Genomic DNA, 22,764 nt, shown 5'->3' with positions numbered 1-22,764 from the left:
TGTGAGATTAGCACCCAAGAGATAATCAAAATATATAAGGCCTTTCATTAAACATTCTGTGATATTTCATTCAACTTTTATTATTGTTTAGTTGCCTTGAGTTAGAAAGTTTACTTTCATCAGCTACTCAGAAAAATAGCATTTCTTCTTTTTTTTTTTTAAGTTTTTGTTACAGTTTTTCTGGGTTTGGTATTCTATGAATTCAGCATTTAGTTTAACAAATTAATGCTTCGTATCAGTGATGATTTAAACTGCTCTGCTTCCCAGCAGTGTATCAGCACTATATTAAGAAGTACATAGATGAAGATCATGATGCACACCTTTCTGAAGGCCCTACAAAGGCACGTGGAAAATAAAGATAAGGAAATTGGTGGTAACTAACATGAATTCTCCAAGGGCAAGTTGGAAATGGCTTTAAACTGGAAGAGGGTAGATTTAGACCAGCTATTAGGAAGAAATTCTTTACTGTGTGGGTGGCACTGGAACAGGTTGCCCAGAGAGGATGTGGATGTCCCCTCCCTGGAGGCATTCAAAGATGTACTCGATGAGGCTTTGAGCAACCTAGTCTAGATGGAGGTGGCCCTCCTATAGCAAGGGGTTTGGAACTAGATGACCAAACCATTCTATGGTTCTGTGATATGGTCACAGAAAAGAGAAAGATTGTTTCTGGTTATTGTATTATGTTATTGAAGCTTAGATTTTAAAGTATGTAGAGGCAAAAGGAAGGAAGGTAAAGTGTTCTAATTTTTATATGGGAATTGAAGAGAATATTCTGGGTTGTTACAACTTACACAGTTAGAATATCGCAGATACCTTAAAGTTGTAAAACACTTTGCTGACACACTCCAGAGATGAATGTGCCAGGAACCTGGTGGAGTAAAATAAATGTCGTAAGTCTGACTCTGCATCCTTATAACAAAAAAAACATTTGTGCATCATTACATGGTTTGATCTCACATCTTGATCTGTAAACTAGCAAATGTGTTCTCTGATGAAGGAAGTTAATAACTATTTACTGTTAGTTTGCCTATGGAACAGTAACTATATAAATGGCAATACAAGATATGAAGAAAAAAAAAAAAAAAGCTATTAATTCCAGCTGAATATACAAGATTTTATCTAGGTTGAAATTTTGCAGTTCTCATCTTTAGCTACCAGCAGAATTTTTAATGTTTGATCCAAAAAATGGCATATTGAGTTATATACATGGCGCTATTACATTATTTCATTAATATCTGATAGGAAAGTGAACTATATTCTAAACTACTGAGAATATCTGCACAGCCACATAGTTTTATTTTTCACTTTGCCAGCACTTCTTTGTCTGGAAAAAAACAAATGCAGAGATGTATTATATAGGTAATGACAGCTGAGCTTTCATATTGCCACTCTTTCCTATCAGCTTTGCTTCTCTATGAAACCGTTCCTTTTGCAAATGCAAAAAAATATGTAACTGTGTAAATCTTCAAAAATTGCATGCCATTTTTCCTTGTCATTTCTGTATTCAAAATTAGAGGAAAGAATGTTCTTATAAAAAATTTGTAAGTGCAGTATTTCATGTTTCATTCAAATTCAGATTCATAGCCAGTTTCCAGAGATTGACTTAAGCCTTCATACAACCACATCTGGCCTGCATATGTGTTCGTCTAAAATCTGGGGGAAATGGGATGGGATAGGATGGGATGGGATGGGAAGGGAAGGGAAGGGAAGGGGAAGGGGAAGGGGAAGGGGAAGGGGAAGGATAAGGGGAAGGGGAAGGGGAAGGATAAGGGGAAGGGGAAGGGGAAGGGGAAGGGGAAAGAGGCACCACTGAAAAAATTTGAGCCTTTGGAAGTTTTTCAGATTTTTCTCCATGATTACTTAGAGATCACAGAAATTTCCTGGAATGCATACTTTTTATTGTAGGGTAGATTAACTCTATTTTAGCTAGAACAGTCATCATTTCATTAGTCTGCATATTTTCTTTCATTCCAAGTCCCAGTGATCAATATCACTGATTGACAAGTTCTCTTAAGCTGAAAATATTGATTAATTCTTAACAGAACTGCATCTAAGAAATGTGAGCTTGATGCATTTGGTCTGTTAGCAAAAATTCTCAGCTGTTTCCAGAGTTCTTCTGTGGACAGTAACAAGTGAGGAGAATGAATGTAAACACTTTGTACACGTAGAAACTTAGAAACACAACTTAGCTCATATGAGACTTCATCTTTCTACTCTGTACTGCCCTTTGATTTCATTATAAGTAAATGAAACTTGTTGGTAGTTGGCAGACTCTTTGAGTGTCAGGAAATAAATGGATACATTTAATTACTGATTACAAGATGGAATTGAGATACTTAACATGTCTTTAATTTTTAGGAAGAGAATACCTTATTCTCTTATCCTCTAGATAGGGTTTAATAAATTTTATTTCCTTCTGTCATTTAAAAAAAATCAGCTTAACTTAGATGAGTCAGTGATCCTTGTGAGTCTCTTCCAGCTCAGGATATTCTGTAATTCTGTGTTTATGAAGTGTTGCTTGCTATACTATGCAATATTTCATGTTGCTACTGAAAAGACTTAAGCATTTAGAACAACAGGAACCAGTATTCACTGTGACAGATATGATCTCAGATAAGAAAATAGTATACATCGTGTTTTGCACTTGTACTTTCAAAGTTCAAAGGAGGAATCCATTTGCAGATTGGATTGAGTACCACTGATGTTCAGATATCTCCATAGAAGAATATCCATAGAGGGCTTAGGAAATGTGGCTCCATTTAGCACATGTTGCTTAGTTAGATCTCTAGTATATTTTCTGTTCTTTTGTATTTTTGTTCTTTTTCATCTTAGAATCATAGAACCATAGAATTGCTTAAGTTCGTAAAGGCCTTAAAGATCATCAAGTCCAAGCATAACCTTACCATACTACCCTAATTCTAACAACCCTCCACTAAATCATGTCCCTGAGCACTACATTCAGATGGTTTTAAAACACATTCAGGGATGGTGACTCAACCACCTCCGTGGGCTGCCTATCCAGTGCTTAACAACCCTTACTGTAGCTAAGTTCTTCCTGATATCTAATCTAAATCTCTCCTGGCACAAATTGAGGCCATTTCCCCTCATCCTGTCACCTGTCACCAGTGAGAAGAGGCCAACCCCACTCTCTCTGCAATCATCTTTCTGGTATTTGAAGAGATCATAGTATCATAGAATGGCCTGGGTTGAAATGGACCACAATGATCATCTAGTTTCAACCCCCCTAGTATGTGCAGGGCTGCCAACCACTACACCAGGCTGCCAGAGCCACATCCAGCTTGTCCTTGAATGCTTCCAGGAATGGGAAATCCATAACCTCCTTGGGCAACCTGTTCCAGTGCTTCACCATCCTCTGAGTGAAAAATGTCCTCCTAATATCTCATCTAAACATCTGCTGTCTTAGTTTAAAACCATTCCCCATTGTCCCATCACTATCCACCGTCGTAAATAATAATAAATAATATTGAAATAATATTAGGTCCAGTCTAGACCTTTCTTATGTTTTTCTAGATATGCAGGATAGACATTGAAATGGTCAGGTAAGGACAAAGCTTGTCTGTAGCTAGCATAGCTAAATGACCATCATTGCACTGCAAAGAATAATATCATGGCCTGGTCTAGTTAAAAAGAGGAGGATAGACCAAACTGTGTTAATAGAATCCCCAGTTACAGCGTGACTAGAATCCCTGCTTGCAGTGTGGGGAGTAGTAGAAAGTTTACCTCCAAATCACAATAGAAATATGTAAGACTCATTTATTATAATGTTTGCCACTATATTCAACTCAGTAAGCAGAATATCAACAACATGTATTGAGTTGCAGATGATATTACACATAAAGCTTGATTCCGTAGAATGCTCATTGCCTCCACTGTTTTTCATTGTTAAGAACATGTGTTTTTAAAACATGTTGCAATGTGCTTTATTTCTATCACAGTCTGAAGCCTGAAATTTCAAGATGCAAGGACAACATAATAATTCTAGAGTCTCAGTTGCTTGTAATGGGAATTAAAGGAGTTTACATGTTGCAGAGCACTGACATCTTTCATAAAAGCTTGTGTTCATATTCAGAAATACGTGCCATTCCTATGAGTATTACGAAATTTTAAAACTTGAATGCCATAAAAATAAGCACAAAGCTCAAGATAGTCCTTTCATGTTTTCCTCCTATGTTCATTTCTTTTAGTGCTGGAGTCGGCAGGACTGGATGTTTCATTGTGATAGATGCCATGTTAGAGAGAATAAAGCATGAAAAGACTGTAGATATTTATGGCCACGTAACTCTAATGAGAGCTCAGAGGAATTACATGGTTCAAACTGAGGACCAATACATCTTTATCCATGATGCACTGCTGGAAGCAGTGACATGTGGAAATACCGAAGTGCCAGCCAGAAACCTGTATGCATATATTCAGAAGCTGACACAGATAGAAACAGGAGAGAATGTCACAGGAATGGAACTGGAATTTAAGGTACTGAAATCTTATGCTGTGGGAAGCCAACATCAAACTGTGTAACTATTAATGCTGCTATGTCCTTCACCAACCGTATTCAGTAATTGGAAGCTAGAACATTTTCCAGCTAAAATTTTTGAATTGGGAAGATAGTCCTTTGTAAAATGTGAAGTTCTATCTTCAGTTAGTGTTCAGACAAGAATTGTTCAATTTTAACCGTATTCTTCTTTATTGTTTGAATAGCTTGAAATATGTATTTTTGTAATGGTTTAAAACTCAAATTTGTCCATATGGATTAATAAGGTTCTAAAACTATTATAGAATGCTAAAGGGTGCTTCACAAATATTTAGATAATACAACAGAATATGGTAAAATAAAACATGAAATGATAAACATATGTCATTAGACTTGATAATGGCATTTCTTTTTGTTATATATGATTTTAATTATTTTAATTCATTTATTTTGCACAGCGTCTTGCTAGCTCTAAGGCTCACACTTCAAGATTCATCAGTGCCAATCTTCCTTGTAATAAATTCAAGAATCGCCTTGTCAATATTATGCCATATGAGTCTACAAGAGTATGCTTGCAACCAATCCGAGGAGTGGAAGGGTCTGATTATATTAATGCCAGTTTTGTGGATGGATACAGGTATTAATGTTGTGTTCTCTGGGGACTGTTTTTAAATTTCATAAAGTGTGTAGCAATGTTGAAAATAACAGATTTAGTATTGAAATCCAATATTTTTAATAACTGTTCTTGTCCTGTTTTTTATTTTGGTTTGGTTTGGTTTGGTTTTTGTTTGTTTAAATGGTTTTGTTTGTTTGTTTAATGGTTTTAAATTTCCACCCATACAATTCAGGAAAGTTGTGTAATATGCAGCCATAAGTGTTATGGTTTTACTTACCTTCAAACCATTCATTTTTACATACTGAAACTTATTAAGATTTTGGTCACGTTCATGATCTGCAACTTCTATTTCTTCACTTAACTGTTCTGCTAAATATGTATGTAAAAAAACTCTCTAATAAATAAGATACAGGAAATAAACTGCCCATGTCAAAGTGATAACTTAGAAAGTTGGAACACTGATTAAGTTGAGGCCTCACTACAACAGAACTTTTGTGTGTAAATAGTTGTGTAGCCCACCGTCTTGATGGCAAACACAAGAGCACACTCTCACCTGATTTATGCAGCTCATAGGAAAAAGTATGGAAGAGAAGCAGTAATGTTTCCCTAAGGCAGTTTAGGTGCGCCTGAGTATCTGTGTCCACAGAGAGCATTTTCTGAGTCTCTACCCTAATGTGGAACTAGTCTTCTTCGCCAGTGTCACCTACACAGTTGTTTCTGTTGACTGAAACAAGCAGGAGCACGATGAACTGGTCATTATCTTACAAAGTTCCTGATGCGGAAGATTTCAATAGCTTGCTGGTTCTTTCCAAGACTAGGAGATTATGGCCTAGAAACACAGTATATTTTATTCCTGAGTATTCTTTCTTCATTCCTGTTGCTGGAGACATCAGACTGTTGAAAAGGAATTAAAGTGGAAACAGCTCAATGCTATAATTCCTAAATGTAATAGATTGAACAACAGTTATTTCTATAAAATGAGCCAGCACAAGTAAGTGTTTCTTAAGTGTTTTTTACAGCACATAAAATTGATCTATTAGTTGCATTAAAATTTAAATAATAACGATAAAAGCATGCATCATGATATTGATAATTTCTTCACAAGGTTCTAAAAATAAAGCTGTAGTTTGATTAAGCAATCATAATAAGGCTTCAATTTGCTTATTATTAACAGTATTTTTTTCCTCTAGACAGTGCTTACATATAAATAGATAACATACGTATCAACTTACATTTTTGATTAAAATATTCTTCTTAACTTACCTTTTTTAATAACAGACAACAGAAAGCTTACATAGCTACACAGGGTCCCTTGGCAGAAACAACTGAAGATTTCTGGAGGATGCTGTGGGAGCATAATTCTACAATTGTGGTCATGCTTACTAAGTTACGAGAAATGGGCAGAGTAAGTTACTGCTCTAATATTATTTTACTGAAATATTCGTTGTTATTATTATTATACTTTCTTACTAAAATATTTCATTGTTATGAGAATGTCAAAGGATAAAGATGGGAATTTAGGTATTTTCTCCATTGGGAAATAAGTGATTCTGATGGTCACCAGATATGTTTTTCTAATGTATAGATGTGTTATAAGAGATGAGCTAGACATTGCATTTGGTTGTGGGACACACTGAGATTCAGCAACTCAGTTTGCAAGTTAATATTCCAACAAAAGCAGAGAGAGCATTTCTGTCTGCTAATTCTAATTTGGAAATATGTTTTGCTTCATCTGTTTAAACATTTTCATGTTGTCAAAAAAAGGGGAGTATTTTTAACAGCTGAATTGCTGAATGTTTTCTGTGAGCTCTTTGTGCTGGACTTTGAAGTTTCAGCTGTCTGTTTACAATCCAAAACTCATTCATCTTTGTACTTTAACTAATGGAAAGAAAGAAGCAGTTTCCTATCCAGACAGGATTACCTCAAGATCAAGCGGGTATGTACTAAGTGAAATATGAATACCCATGGTTTTGGGGAGTGGAGATGATCCAGCGACTTTGGATTTAGAGATGAAAAATCTTGAATGAGGCTTGGGAGACTTACTTCAACAGACAACAAGGACTAAAAATGGTTTCAAGATTTAAATTCCATTCTCTTTTGGAAATCAGGCTTGGGATAGTGCTTGTAACATTAAGTAATAGAACTAGGCAGATATATAAAGTAATTCAGAGGTACAGTGACAAGAGCAAACTTCTATGCAGTTCAATATTGATGATAATCTTTCAATTCTACGAATGGAACTTCATGTTCACAGTAAGATGAACAGTTAATGTTCTTGTCACTAATAGCATTTTACATCAGTGTTATACTTACTGAGTGAGAAACATATTAGGGTAGTTGTCTGGAGTAACAGAAAATATATTTTGTTTTGCTATGTTGTAGGAAAAATGCCATCAGTATTGGCCTGCAGAGCGTTCAGCCAGATATCAGTATTTTGTGGTAGATCCAATGGCAGAGTACAACATGCCACAGTATATTCTGAGGGAATTCAAAGTTACAGACGCAAGGGTAAGTTGCAACAGCATTACTCTTTCACATAATTTTTAAACAGTATTTAAACTCCCTTCTCTCTTTCTCTATCAAGTAAAGATCTCTAAATAAGTGCTTTCCACAATTCAATAAAAAGTGTATTTATTATTTAAATATACGCTATATTTATTTACTTCATTACACATGAATAATATCTTTAAGGAAAACTGACTTCATTCAGATCTAATATCTTAACAGCACAGCTCTGTAAGGTTCTGAATAGCTATTTGGGTTAAAGCACATTGGATAATGTGAAGGCCATTTTCTCTTTCTCATCATTTCCCTCCTGATCTTTCTGGGGGAGAATTTTTGTCACTTGCAGCTGTAAATATGTTGTTTTGCACACCCTCTAGGTTGAGAGAGTGTGAAGGTTAATACAGTGAAATTTAAAAACTGCAGATCAAATAGCATTCGCAAGAAAAGCTTGACAAGCTTTGCACATTATAATTTGATTTTTGGCATAGCTTATTTTCAGCACTCTTGAATATCTGCAGAATAGATATGTGCAGCTGTGACCCTAGCATCCTCATTTTCATACTACATTTCTTATCTGAATTCCTGAGTATGAAACTGAGCAGTGATATATGTAGTAAGATTAAAGGCACATAAACTTTTAATACATATTTGGTATTTCTCAAACTTTTGATTTCTAGCACTTTACTCTGCATGGCAGGAAAAATTACTGGCAACCTTCATTTCAATATGTGCTATAGAATGCTGTTTGTTCAAGCAAAATATCAGGTTGCAGAAACTCCATGTCCAGAAAGTCTATGAGTGATTACTTGGAGTTGCCAGTCATCTTCCAAAATATCAATTTTTTTCATGGTTAGCTGAAGTGCTACATTTAGCTTCCAGCAAAATTAGGTACTACTGACACTTAGCTAGATGATATTGTCACTAACCCTGCCAGTATATGAACATCTTAATTTCTAAAGTGATAATTAAATATTTTTTAAAAGAAACTGTAGATTCAATTTGAGTCTGATTTTCAATCTAATTGAAATGTAGTAAGATCACATGAACTATACCTTTTGTAACCTTTCTATGCTTAGCAGAATTCGAGAATAGCATACTATCACGAGTTTTTAACCACACTAAGCAAAAGAACTTCTTTTCAGACTGTCTATTAAAAATCTGTTTTATCTCAAGCTGAAAATATCTTACGTGACATAGTCCGCATAAAATGACAATGATAACAAAAAAAAACCACAGATATAGCTGAAGGAACATGTCTGAAAAATATGTGTTTTAGAAAAAATTCATTCAGGATTTTATAATGAAATACTATATTGATCAGAATTCTGTTTATTTATAGCCAGCAAACCATTAAAATGTTAATGGTTAAGGATTAAATACCTTAATTTGCCAATTCTTTTTTAATTGATCCTATTATTTATGCACCTTTTAAACATTGCCAACCATACGTGGGCAGATTGGGTGGAAAGCTGCAGGGAGGAAAAGAATCTGGAAGTGTGGGTTGAAGCTCGACTAAACATGAGCCAGCAGTGCTCAGGAGGCCAAGAAGGCCACCAGCATCCTGGCCTACATCAGAAATAGTGTAGCCAGCAGGAGCAGGGAGGGGAACGTCACCCTATTCTCAGCCCTAACAAGGCTGCACTGGTGAGTACTGTGTCCAGTTTTGGGCCCCTCACTCCAAGAAAGACATTGAGGCACTGTGTCCAGCAAAAGGACAATAGAGCTGATGAGGCGTCTGGAGCTGGCTTATAATGACTGTTTGAGGGAACTGGGATTGTTTGGTCTTGAGAAAAGGAGAGCTTATAACTCTGTATACCTACCTGGAAGGAGTTGGGAATTGGCATCTTCTCCTGCAAGATAGGATGTGAGCGAGTGGCCTCAAGTTGCTCCAGGGGAGGTTCATATAGGATATTAGAATGAATTTGTTCTCTAAAAGAGTGGTCAGGCACTGGAATGTGTTGCCTAGGGAACTGGTGAAGTTAATGTCCTCAGAGGTGTTTAAGGAGAGGTAGATGTTGTACTTGGGGATGTGCTTTAATGGGCAATATTGGTAGTAGGTGAATGGTTGGATTGAATCATCGTAGATGTCTTTTGGAACCTTAATGATTCAACGATTCTATAATTTTGATACATTATGTAATTGTATATTACTGTTTCTCAAATTTAAAACATCTCTATCTTAATGGTCTCAGTTTTGTTAAGTAACTCCCTGGAAAGCTTTCAAGGCCATCTTAAATTTTCTGAATGTTCTAGAAAACTACAGCTTCCTCTAACTTCACTGGAAGAAGTGAGGACTACTTTTCAAAACTGTAATTTTCATGCCTGTATGACTGTTCTCTACAATAATTAAGACCATGTAACTAAATTGTTTTATTCAAAGGAGAATAAATATTGCAGCAGTTATAACACTCATTTCCAATTTGATCCATGCTGTTAGTTACCAATAATACTCTGGCAGACCTGAGTTGGCAAATTATTCTCGAGACAACAAAGGAGTACGGTGCCTTTGTAGGGAGCAGCACCAAATTTTTGGTGTGGGTCTTCCTGTTATTTCTGAAACTGAGCTGTGAATTGTTGTGAAATTGATGTGAAATTGACCTCTGTAACTGATTCAATCTACTGCTTCTGTCTGCTTTATATTCACTTTCTCTGTAAACTCCAAAGGTCAATATGATGAGGCAGTCTCATTTAAAGCTAGACTATTAGTAAGGAATGTAAGAGAATATTATAAATTCTACAGCTCATAAAAAGACAACTGAACGTCCCCTGTGAGAAGCAGGAAGAAATCAGTTAGCTGGGCAACTGTTATATTAAGAGCTTTGTGTTATATTAAGAGCCTTGTGATTCATACAGGGATCTGAAAATTTGTATATTGTTTTGTTAGTACTTCTTGCCCTGTGTATGCAAACCTTGACAATTTCTGAAGGGAAATATTTTAATAAAAATTGACATTTGTATTTGGACTGTTACTGCCAAGCATCTCATTAAAAGACAGCAGCACTTTTTATAATGTCAGTAACAGAAGGAACCAAGAAATTGAAGGTAGGTTCCCCATATGCTGTAATGCTAATCCAACATTAGACTAACTACCTTTACTTCTGTGCTCAGTAAATAGTACTAAATAGTAAAAGTTATTCCCACTGAAACTAAATGAAAACAGTTTTCAAAGATTTGCACTAGGCTACTGAGTTATTTCTATCTTGAAATAAGTAACAATACATTGATTTAGACACACCTGAAATAAAAAAAAACTTGCCATCAGAACTATTTCTCACATAGCAATTTGTCTTTCCAGTGATAACAAAGACTTAAATAAAATGGCACATTTCTTATGCTTTTACCCCTTAAAAAGTTACTCTTATCCTAACCTAATTCCTGTGTCAGAAATCTCTGAACAGTTTCCATCCATTAAAGTCACAGAGTAATAGAAATATTTGAGTTGGAAGGGACCTTAAAGGTCATCTAATCCAACTCCCCTGCAATGAATAGGGACATCTACAGCTAGATTGGGTTGCTCATATTCCCTTTAGATATTGAACGGCTGCTATCAGGTCACCTCAGAGCCTTCTCTTCTCCAGGCTGAACAGCCCTAGTTCTTTCAGCCTGTCTTCACAGGGGAGGTGTTCTATGCCTTGGATCATTTTTATAGCCCTCTGGTCACAATCCAATGGTCTATGTCTCCTGTACTGAGGATTCCATGTCTGGGTGCAGTACTCCAGGTGAGGTCTCACCAGCAGCACAAAGCAGACGGGCAGGGAGGACCTCCCTTGACCTGCTGGCCAGCTTCTTTTGATGCAGCCCAGGATATGTTTTGCTTTCTGAGCTGCAAGGGCACTTTACTGGCTTTCGTCCAGTTTACCATCCACCACTGTCTCCAAGTTCTTTTTGTCACAGCTGTGCTCAGTCTTTTCATTCCCCCACCGATCTCCATCTGCCGCTGACCACAACTCTCTGGGTACAATCTCGCAACTAGTTCCTCATCCATCAAATGGTCCAGCCATGAAATCCACATATTTCCAGTTTGGAGGGGAGGATTTTATGAGGGACAATGTCAAAGGTCTTACTAACGTCCAAATGGATGACACCAGTTCTTCTTCCCTTGTCCATTGCTGCATTTACACCATCATAGAAGGCCTCTAGGTTGATCAGGCAGGACCTGCCATGCTAGTCAAATCTTATCACATCCTCTCTTCCATGTGCCTTACTGTAGCTTCCATAAGGATCTGTTCCTTGATCATCCCTGTCACAGACATGAGGCTGATAGGTTGATAGTTCTTAGAAATTGATCCATCATTGCCTTTTTTTCCAGACCTTGCATCCCTTGCCTAGCCCAGTTCCAGTTGGTCACTGGCTTTTGTGAACCCATCTCTACACAGTCTAGCAGCATCTCTATACTCACTCCTGCCACAACACTTGTCTTCCACTGCCTGTGCATTTTCTTCTTGCTCTACAGTTTGACCAGCAGATCTCAGTTCAACCATGCTGGTCTCTTGTCTTCATTTCCCAGCTTCCTGCACCTGGGGATATGCCTGCTTTGCTTCACTCCCGTGTCCTTGAGGACAGTTTCCCAGTAGGTTTTATTGACGAACTCCACAAGAAGCTGGAAGCTGGCTCTCCTAAAATTTAGTGTTCCAATTTTACTGGCCGAATAGCTGCAAGCAAATCAGACTTAAAGTTTTGTTTCTTTACTCTGGGGAAATGGGAGGTAATTAGGGGAGGAATCAACCTATTGCTTTTTCTTCTTGATTACTTAATATTGTTTGTCTTTAGCTGTCTGAAAGATGCAATTTTGTTATTTCTTCTTGAGGGAAAACGGCATTGCAACAGTCACTGTGAGAGAAATTTGTATTAACAAAGTGCCATTTCTAATGCAAAATACTTTTTTTTACTTGTATTGATATCTACTAGAAATAAAATTGGCTTAACATTTTTGAATAAATACTCTTTTATTTAAGTGACCAAAACCATTCCACAGAAACAGACTGTTAGTTGTCATAGTGGTCTAGTAAGAAGCTAAGAGAGTGTGTTCTTTCTTGAAATGGTGACTGGTGCACACACTCATTTTGTTTTCTTATTCAGCTGAGACATGGGAAACAAAAAAAACGTGGTACCAGAGGAAACATAAAAGTGAAGTATTATTTTTTCCTCTGGTTATTTTTAAAATGACTTCTATTTTGTTTCAAAGGTCTGTAGTAGAGTGGTTTTGGTAGAGAAAAAATAAGGGATTGTTCTTGCCTCCAGCGTAACTTGTTGCTTTTTGTGAGGTCTCCACATTTCAATTTTTTATGAGATTCACTTGGTAGCAGACCATTTTGAAGACATTGCAGGGTCAATGCTTAGTAAATAATAACATGTCCAGAGGCACTAGTTTACATCAGTAGTTCAATTTATGCCCATGCTTTCAAATACTTCAGTTGTATTGATTCAGCATCAAAACTATACAAAACAATGTTTGAAAATTGAAAACTCATTTACTTCATCCATTTGTTATGTACATTTCTTGACTGCTTCCATCTTATGTAGGTATGAAGCAAAAATCTGAGTTTGTGGTGGTCTTTAGTACTTCTTTTGACATTCTAATAGATATGATGAAGCTGAAGCATTATTTGGTAATCCTGTTAGTATTCCTAACCAAGGAGAATGAAAAGCTTCAACTGACATTTCAAGAGAGGAAGTGTTTTTTTCTACATTTTTACTGAGTCTGAGCTCATAGTGAATGAAATTACAATGATTCAAAAGGATGTTTATGGTTTGTTGAACAAGTAATATCTCTTGACCCTCTTCCAGACAAATGTGCACTGCACAAAAAAAGCTCTATTTTATTAAAGAAATTCTCTGCAAACAAGACAATGACTAAACAGCTCTTATTAGTGAAGATATTTCTGTCATTCAGTAGAGCATATCTACAAAATATAGAGGCAGGTCAGACGACCTTATTCTACCATTTTTTTGTTGTTTTTTTTGTTTGTTTTTTGGTTAGAATAAATTTGCAATCTACAGGATATGAAACATAAATTACAAAAAAAAAAAAAAAGTATAAATTGTTGAGACAGTTATGAAATTGTTGAGATAGTTATGCTTTTAGCCTTAAACATTTTTTTATACATACATAATGTCAGACAATTCTCCTATCCACTGCAGAAAGAATTGTGTATAATGTTGTAGTTAATGAAATTCCATGCCATTGTGACCGAAATCATAAGTAAGTATTGTGATTGAAGAAGTCTTCATAGTTGTGATCATGGCCATCTCTCACTTCCTCCCAGTGTTCTTTTCTTTTTGATCTTCTTTTTCGGCTTTTTTGGCTGTTGACTGGCTTCCAGCCACTGTGGTATTCTTTGGGAATATATTGTTTGTGTCTTCTATTAAAGGATGGCCAGTCCCGAACAGTGAGGCAGTTCCAGTTCACCGACTGGCCAGAACAAGGAGTGCCAAAATCTGGAGAAGGATTTATTGACTTCATAGGCCAAGTGCATAAAACAAAAGAACAGTTTGGTCAGGATGGACCAATCTCTGTTCACTGCAGGTAAGAAAATAAAGCCTCAAAACAACTTGTGCAGATTTTTTTTTCTATTTAATTTGGTTGCTGATTACAGTGAAAACGTGTATGTAAGTAGAAGTTTGTAGGCGAATTATCAGAAGTGTAACCAAATAGAACACCTTAAAAAAAGCACAAAGCTTTATGAATTGCGAACTTTTCTGTGATAAAACTCCATTCACACAGAAAAGTTTTTCTTACAAAATATGTAGAAGCATGTAATATGTTGCTGCTTTTAAAAATGTCTCTAATGCAGGATAAAAGTTATATCAGTGCTGCACTCGAAAAGTAGTTGGAAGGACCTTAGTTGCTGCATCAGATCTATTTTTCCACTCGTAATTAAAAATCAGACATTTACATTGGTGGAGATTGCTATGTATAAACAACTCCTGAGTATTTCTCCTGACTAATACTTCAGTAGCAATCAAGTTGAGCCAGAGAAAAACAGCAGCTACTTCAAGACAGTGAATAGGATAGAAAATATTTAGAAGCTTTGCCTGTTAGAAAGTCATTAGGGTTTGGAATGGTGAGTTTAAACTTCAGAATGTCATGCTCATTTTTAATGTGATGATTTCTCTCAATCCCTCCCTTTACAATTACTACGTAGATGAAAAAAAGCTTGGAGAGTATATAGGAATAATCCAGGGTGGGCTTTTAAAATATTTTTAATATTCTTTAGTAATGTTTTTTATTTACTTTATCTATGGTATTCTAAAGTCTGTAACAGATGGCCAAAAATAATATCTTAAACTTTTATCTCTTATTTAATAAATTGCTTTCTATAAATTCCATTAGGATTTTAGACACTCATTTTGTAACATTAAATTATTTTTGATAGATGAAATGATATTTTTTATATAACAGAGATGGAAAGTATTGATATATGTTCCAAATCCTTTCTGCAAGCCAAGTAGTGCCCCAATACTAGTACAAGGACAAAAATGAGGTAGTTTACTGAAGCTTATGTACGTGTACTGAGTGAGAAATTCTTGTCCTTTCAAAACTGTCAGTGAGCAAAATTTGTTAAGAGCACCTATATGCTTTAAAAGAGATTGTTGTTCTCCCCTAACCTGAAAGCCTAACAAATTAGTTGTAGTAGACAACTTGAATCTTACTTTTTATGTTTGCCTAATACTTTTTATAGCCTTCTAAGGGGATCATCAGAGACTGGGATTCATTTGGCAAGGGAAGGTGAAGTACAGCCATAACAAGAATTAACCTTATACTTCCTGACATAAATAAATTTAGAGAGTAGAGGACAAACAAGCAATATTTATGCCTATATGCAAAAAAAAAAAAAAAAAAGAAGAGTGAAGAAAGCATATAAAAAAGTGACGTGAAGGTCTTCTTTTTTCTTTTTACCATGAAAATTTGTCAATTCATAGCCGAAATGAAGTGCTACGGACAGTAAATTATGGAAACATTCCAAATAGTTGTGATCTTTTGTGCTGAAGTTATGGAGATTTCTACCATTGATTTTGATAGAAATGAAATCACATGTAATATAATCATCATGATTTGGTGTTTAATTTTTTTCATAATCATAATGACAATTTTGAGATCAGAGATGTTAATCATCATTATAAATGTTAGTCACGTTATTTGAATACTAAATATCTCTGGCAAATTGGTAAGTTTATTTATTTATTCATTTTCATGAAGTATGAGATCCAGTCACCTAGCCTATAAGGAATTCTTACAATAATGCCTCCAGTTTGTACTATAATAAATTCTTAAAAAATACGTTCTATAGATTGAATTTCTTGAAGCAACAAATTCCTCTAATATCAGTTCCATGTAGTTTTCATCCCACCGTACACATTTTTTCTCCAGTTTGCTTTCTGTACTACATAGTAATGCTTGCCACCAACAATATCTAAACATTCACCTCTTTCATTTTTGCAAACAGAACAGTATGTATTTAAATTTCTAACTTAATAAGATAGTTAATTGAAAACATAGTTTTAATATCAAAGTATTGCTCACCTTTAAGAAAAATTTTCAACTGAACCAATCTTAGGTGTTGACCTGTATGTTCAGAGTTCTTCATCCAAATATGTCTGACTGTGTCATCAACTGTGAGATAATGGGTTGCTTAATTTCCACCCATATAAGTTCAGATTTAGAACATAGCTTTCTCTGTGTTCATACATGTTTCCTTTTCCAAGAGTTCGTGGAATATTTTTCTTTTTCTGAATTTCACAAACAGGTAATTATTTAAAGTTAGTATCTGGCAACTAATCCCTCTGTTAATTAGAGGATTTTCTATAAATTCCTGGGATGTTAGTTAATGAAAGGAATCCAAGACAGAAAAAATAGCAAACGTGAGATATATTCAAAGAAGAGATTCCAAGCTGATGTAGACAAAGACTGTGTATGTATATCAGTATTTGCATGTTAAAGATTCAGACTACAAGACTTGAATAAAGGCAGTCTTAGATTTTCCTTGTTCTGTTATTTAAATTTTAGAGTGTATATGAACAATTTCGATATTACTTGAAGTCCAGTGATTGTCTCTAACTCAATGTAGATCAACTAAAGCACTGAAGGTGTGCAAAACAGAGGCTATAAATGAATACAGCAAAGAAAGTAGCAAAATACATAATTATATTTTTCTTTTGTTATTTACAGCATAGGTCATTGACAACAAATGCTCTCATTTTCCTTCATCATGCAGTGATTAACTATGTGCCTGAATCAATAAACCAAGTAACTTTGCAATGAAGACTGGAAAGTCAGGAGGTTCTTAGTAGCGTGTGAAGTCTTCTTGAGTTCTAAAACTCATGTGATAGTTCACTGTGGAATTTTGCTTACTGAGCCTTTCCCTCTATCGGAATCTGTACACATGTGATGTGTTGTATCCAGAGATAATTTGTCAGTCAATTCTTTCAGCATTAACTGTCAATTAACATTCCTTTTCTCCCATCATTTTTCTTCTATTATTGCAAAAGTGCGGGTGTTGGAAGGACTGGAGTATTCATAACTCTGAGCATTGTGTTGGAAAGAATGAGATACGAAGGTGTTGTAGATATCTTCCAGACTGTCAAAATGTTAAGGACACAGCGGCCAGCCATGGTACAGACAGAGGTGAGGAAAACAATTTCTATGTAAAATGTTGATGAAGTAGTATGGATATTTCTGTACACCCAAAGATTCACAGAGGAAAGCCCCAAAATTTGGTTTATTTATATCTTAAGTCATACAGTAACTGTATGAATATGATGAAAAATCCGCTGTGAAGGTGTTGCAACGTGTTCCTGTTTTGGCATTAAACACTGCTGGATGGGGAATCATAGGATAATTTCAGTAATGGAGTCTAAATGATCACAGTTCAGCAAAACATTTTCCCAGAACCAGTATCCATTTTCATTTTTGAACCTTTCCTCTCTGAAAGAAATGTTACATGATAAAGAAGGAAGAAAATTGCTTATATAGGTTGATTCACTGAAATTTTTATGTTGCAAGAGCAAAAGGCTTTGGAATGAGGCTGTATTATTTTCACAGTTGACTTTGGATCATCGAGCAATTGACTGTCTGGCTTGAAAATCATGATGGTAAATTGAGCATCAGGAAAGTACAGCGTAGATAGTTTCCATACTAGCAGTAACGCTATACAGAAATATGAAGAAGGACGTGCAGCATCAACTGATTTTCTATGCCTGGATGCTTGTAATTGTAGCTGTGTCATGTCACAATGAATACTTAAACTTTCAGCATGTACTTTATTTCTACTTAAATTTTTGAATGGGAGATTTGAACTGATCTGTTGTCAATAGACTACTCAGCAAAAGGCAAAGAGAAGGGAAGTATTTTAGGTCATACTTTTATTTAATAGAATTTCATTGACATTAACCTTTAAATTAAATTAAATAAATTTTTAGATGATTCCCCAGAATTTTCCATTAAAAAATTACATTTCTTCAGTCAAAGCTAGATTTTATTATTTTTAGGAAGAAAAACGTATATGTTAAGAAGAAAAACACATGGAAATGCAGATATTTATCTTAAGTCTTGTCAGTCAAGTGTATTATTGTTACCAAACTGACTTATTAATTCAATTTATGTCTCTTAATTAGTATTATTCTGAATAAGCAATAACTATTTGCTTCCAGGAAATCACATACACCGTGATTAGTATAGTATACTGGAAAGCTGTGCTTCTTGAAGCCAACTTGACAAGCTATATGTATTATCCCTCCTACTTTGATTTTGTGTTCTGTATGCCACTCTTTAACCTCTCTGCTGAAAATAGGTGCTAAGTACTCATACATTTTAGGATTCTGTGGAAGATAAATCTCTTGTTCAGTATGATAAAGTGCCAATAAATCTAGTCTTCACTCAACAAGGCAATTGTACTCCACATATTTACTCAAAATTTAGGAGAACATCTAATGTATTCTCCAATAGTTCTGACACAGGACAGAAACGATCACATCACTAAATGAAAACAAATGTCTAACACATTTCCTGGTCACTAAAAGAATTTTAATTGTGATATGAACAAGTACAGCATGTAGTACTATCAGATAAATAAGAAGGATATTGGATTCATTAGAGATTTAATCAAATTGTACACCCCATTGAACTTTCTCTGCTTCCAGGTACTGGTTGAAGTGCAATGTGTTTCATGTTAATAAGGTGTTTAGCTACATATACCTCCCATATTCCCTGTTCTTGCCACAGGGTAAGGAATCTTCACACCCTCATCAAAGCTTGTATTGCTGAAAGGTTCTCCTTGCTTCCTAATCCGCCTTTTAACTTGGCAGTTTTCTGTGTTCCATTCAATATTAAGGCTGTGGTAAATTTTGGCATTTAGCATGATATATTTGCTATGGAGTGAAATGGCTGTTTTCCTACTTATTTTCAAATAAATGGGAAAAGACATCCTAGCATGCTCCTATAAGAAGAAAATTTTATGATTGTATTAATTCACTGTAGCAATTTTGAATAAATGATTATACAGTTTCTGCTCCAAAAGAAGATGCATTCTGTAGAAAGTGTTATTGTGTTAAAAAAGTGCCTGTCTACATCTGTTGTAACTCAAACTGCTCTCCTATGGATGCTAGCTAGAGAATATTGCTGAACTATAGATGCTTCTGCAGTATATTCACCTATAACCACAAAGTGTTTATTCTTAGTTGAAAGAAAATAGAAACCAACCAGCAAGATGGCTTTTTGATGCTTCATTTTCTATCTTTCTATCTCCAGGATCAGTATCAATTCTGCTATCGGGCCGCACTGGAATATCTGGGCAGCTTTGATCACTATGCAACATAAAAACCCATCCTGGATTTTTATTGCAGGCCCTTCAAGATCCAGAGAGCCGCTTCTGAGCCATACAATGTGCTTTAGAAGTACTTCTTAGCTCTTAGCTATGGAGCAATTATTGGGGATATAAAATAAATTTAAAAAAAAAAAAAAAATTTTGGGGATATTTAAAAACAAAACAGACCCAACAATTCCATGTGGACCAAGAATTCACAGTTTAATAACCTAACCATAATAAAAGAATCCTGACCACTGAGGCATCTGAAGGATCTCATTTACAGATACCTCAAGGGTTCAACATTGTTTGAAGTTAAAGGGAAGAGGAAATTGTTGGAAAGAGCAACCATCTTGTTTAGGCTTGCATGCCTTTTGCAAAGAGGAATTTTGAGAACTGCAATTCAGCACAAGATATTTGTTGAAAGGTCAGGACCTGGCTTCAAGACAAAACAGACTCTTCACTTCAACAGTACCCCTTCCCATCATATTGCTCATGATAACACTTTAGGGAAAATGTGAGAATGTTTAAAAAGAAAGTCCTTGATTTAGTTTTTTAGTATTGTAAAGATACTGCTGACCTGTGCTTCATTTTTAACTGTGTAAACTTTTTCCTTTTTTTAACAAGAGTTTATCATTCGATGACGTGAATTAAAGAAAAAGGTTGCATAACTGTTAATTTTTTTTGTTTAAAAACTGTAATTTTTTTTAAGCTGTAGAACTCTTATCTGTAATATTGTGCTGTAGAATGTTAAATAATTTGAAAATTTGCACATTATTGTGCAGTTCTGTATCTATCTACAGTACCACAGTCTTGTTAGACATTATTTTACACTTCTGTTTGTTTTAGTTTTCTTTAAGAAAATACTCATTGTAATCAGTTAAATCAACATGGGACTTTTTGTTTCTTTTGGAATCAACAGGGAGGCGCAAAGTATAAAGATGCTGCTACCACACACGCACACATTCACGCATACACATGTACATGCACATGCACAACCTCTCTCTTTCTCTCTATATATGTACTTATTACTGTCAATCCTTATCTGGCTCTCTGTAGTTACAGAGATACAGAGAGGTAGATACACACACACACACACACACACACGCACAAACATACCAGTTCTCCTACAACCTGGATTTATCAAAGCATTTGAAAAGTTTCTCAGCATACTGCAATTACATTATATCAGTATTTAGTCACCTCTGCATTTCCAAGATCCATAAACTTATTTTTCTAAGGGAAGTAAGGAATGCACATCACTGATATTTGAACATAATCTCTATACCAAACAGTATTTCTCTCCACATTGCATAGATATCACACACATGCACACACAAGCATATTTATGCACACACACACACAGAATATGTGGTTTAGGCTTCCAGTGAAGTTCAATATTTGTAACATTATAGTGCAATAAGAAATCATATTATTAAATGTTAGGAGGTGTGCATGTGGGAAAGATCAGTGCATATCCCTTTAGGAGGGGGGAATGTTGTAATATACTAGATATTAAGATGTTTTCAAATTGTATTCAATAACAATGTCTATAGTGTGTGCTATATCATTTATGTTTATTGTATGTAACAGGGCAAAGCCAAACACACATTGCTCTGTGAAATCGAAAGTTTTGTGGCATACAGTGTTGTTTGGGGATGCTGGTTTTTATTTTAATTTTACATTTAGAGTGCCTTATATTTGATGCCTGTTTTGAATAGCATTTATTTAAGTTAGCCTTCATTTGTATTTAGTTCAGTTTATTCATATATGTTATTCTTTTCAAACATTTTAATACATGTATCAGACAATTTTAAATAATATGCATTCCCAGTTTCTATTCAAGTATGGTTGATAATAAATGATAACCCAAAACATGTAGATATTCAAGGCCCTGTATATTTTCATATTTCCAATAGATAACCAGACTACAATTTAAATACCTGTTTTTGGTTGACCCATCATGTCACTAATCATAGTGTTATCATTACAGAGATGTAGCAGTACCATAGAAGTTGTCGACATTAGCAGTAATAACATCCATATTATTGTTTTGAGTTAGGGCTAACTCCTGCTTATTCCATTGTGTCAATAGATTGCTAAAGTCAAACCATTCCTTTTATTAAGGCCAGCAAGATTAAGCTGGAAGAATTTATTTGAGAATGGTGCTGCATTTTCTTCCACAGGACAAAAGAAATTCTTTAAGTAGCAGAAAGTACTTCTTAACATTCTTAATACAATGCCATTTACACTGACCTTAGTTTTCATTGTGTCTTGGGCTGTCATCAGTACATGCATATCAAAGGATTTCTGTGGAGCATTGGTATGGCTTGTGACCTCATCTTCTTCCACATTTTCCACTAGTAGTAGAAGGAAAAATATGGAAGACTAAATTCTAGTAAGCATTATATTTGAGCACTTTTGTAAGAAAACACACACGCACGCGCGCACACACACACACACAGACACTCATACATATATATATGAAACAGAATTATATAGAAGGCTACCTCAGAATGAGACTCTGTAACTTACATCTGAACCAGAGAAGAATGTGCACTATGTTTCTTTCTCTTCTTTCTTTATTTGTTCTTTCAACTAATTACTGAAGTGCCAGTTTATGTGGTGTTGTCATGTACTTTGGATTAGATCAGAAAAAAACATAAAAATAACAATTAAAAAAAAGCATAATTTTGGAAACAACCTAGGGAACATCCTTGCACATTGGAGCTCTAAAGAGATTGGAATAACAAAAGAAAAGAAAAAAAAAAAAAAAAAAAAAAAAAAAAAGAAAGAAAAAAAAAGTAAGGGAAATTGTACAACTAGATTTTTCTTTTAGTTTTTGAATTCTTAAGATAACTTTTGAATCATTGATGTGCATTCCACTTTATATAACCTTATATATTGGCATTCTTCAATTAATTTAAATTGTGAGCATCTTTGCCTACATACATCATACATTTCCAAGCTTAGAATTGGCTTCATCAGCATAACCAGTATGGTGCTATTTATGTTTGTATGTGTAGTTATGTCTTATTTTGTGATAAGTTGCATTGCAGAAAAAAAAGGCAAAATTTATGAAAAGGATTAAGTTTAATTTAGCTCTTTTTTAAAACAGACTTCAGTTGTTAGAAAATGGACAGGAAAGCTGGGGAAAGGGAGAAGCCCTCTAGGGAGATTTGCACTTTCTATACCTTTGTACTATGCACTGCCCTATTGATTCTATACTCAACAATATTATTACTTGAACCCATCTATAAAAAAAAAATGCTTATAAAATCCACTGGTGTTATATTTAAATGACACAGGACATGTTAAAAGGAAAAAAAAAAATGCTTGCAGTGACAAGGAAA

At 35.1% G+C, this 22,764-nt stretch overlaps 1 protein-coding gene across 1 annotated transcript in view; it reads left to right on the top strand.

Annotated features, from left to right (window-relative positions):
- PTPRD (protein tyrosine phosphatase receptor type D) overlaps positions 1 to 22,201 on the top strand; it is a 273,196-nt gene extending 250,995 nt beyond the window's left edge. The window contains exons 26-32 of the mRNA XM_042877457.1: positions 4,206 to 4,491; positions 4,948 to 5,126; positions 6,384 to 6,510; positions 7,488 to 7,613; positions 13,982 to 14,136; positions 17,100 to 17,235; positions 19,357 to 22,201. Of these exons, the coding sequence (XP_042733391.1) occupies positions 4,206 to 4,491; positions 4,948 to 5,126; positions 6,384 to 6,510; positions 7,488 to 7,613; positions 13,982 to 14,136; positions 17,100 to 17,235; positions 19,357 to 19,425 (1,078 nt within the window). The 3' untranslated portion in view covers positions 19,426 to 22,201. The remainder of the gene's footprint in view (positions 1 to 4,205; positions 4,492 to 4,947; positions 5,127 to 6,383; positions 6,511 to 7,487; positions 7,614 to 13,981; positions 14,137 to 17,099; positions 17,236 to 19,356) is intronic.
- Positions 22,202 to 22,764: the final 563 nt, after the last annotated feature.

Source organism: Lagopus leucura, unplaced genomic scaffold (assembly GCF_019238085.1).
Source record: "Lagopus leucura isolate 7727_CA_CO unplaced genomic scaffold, USGS_WTPT01 Super-Scaffold_100018, whole genome shotgun sequence".
NCBI classification, from domain to species: domain Eukaryota; kingdom Metazoa; phylum Chordata; class Aves; order Galliformes; family Phasianidae; genus Lagopus; species Lagopus leucura.
This window is presented reverse-complemented; position numbering and strand designations above follow the sequence as displayed.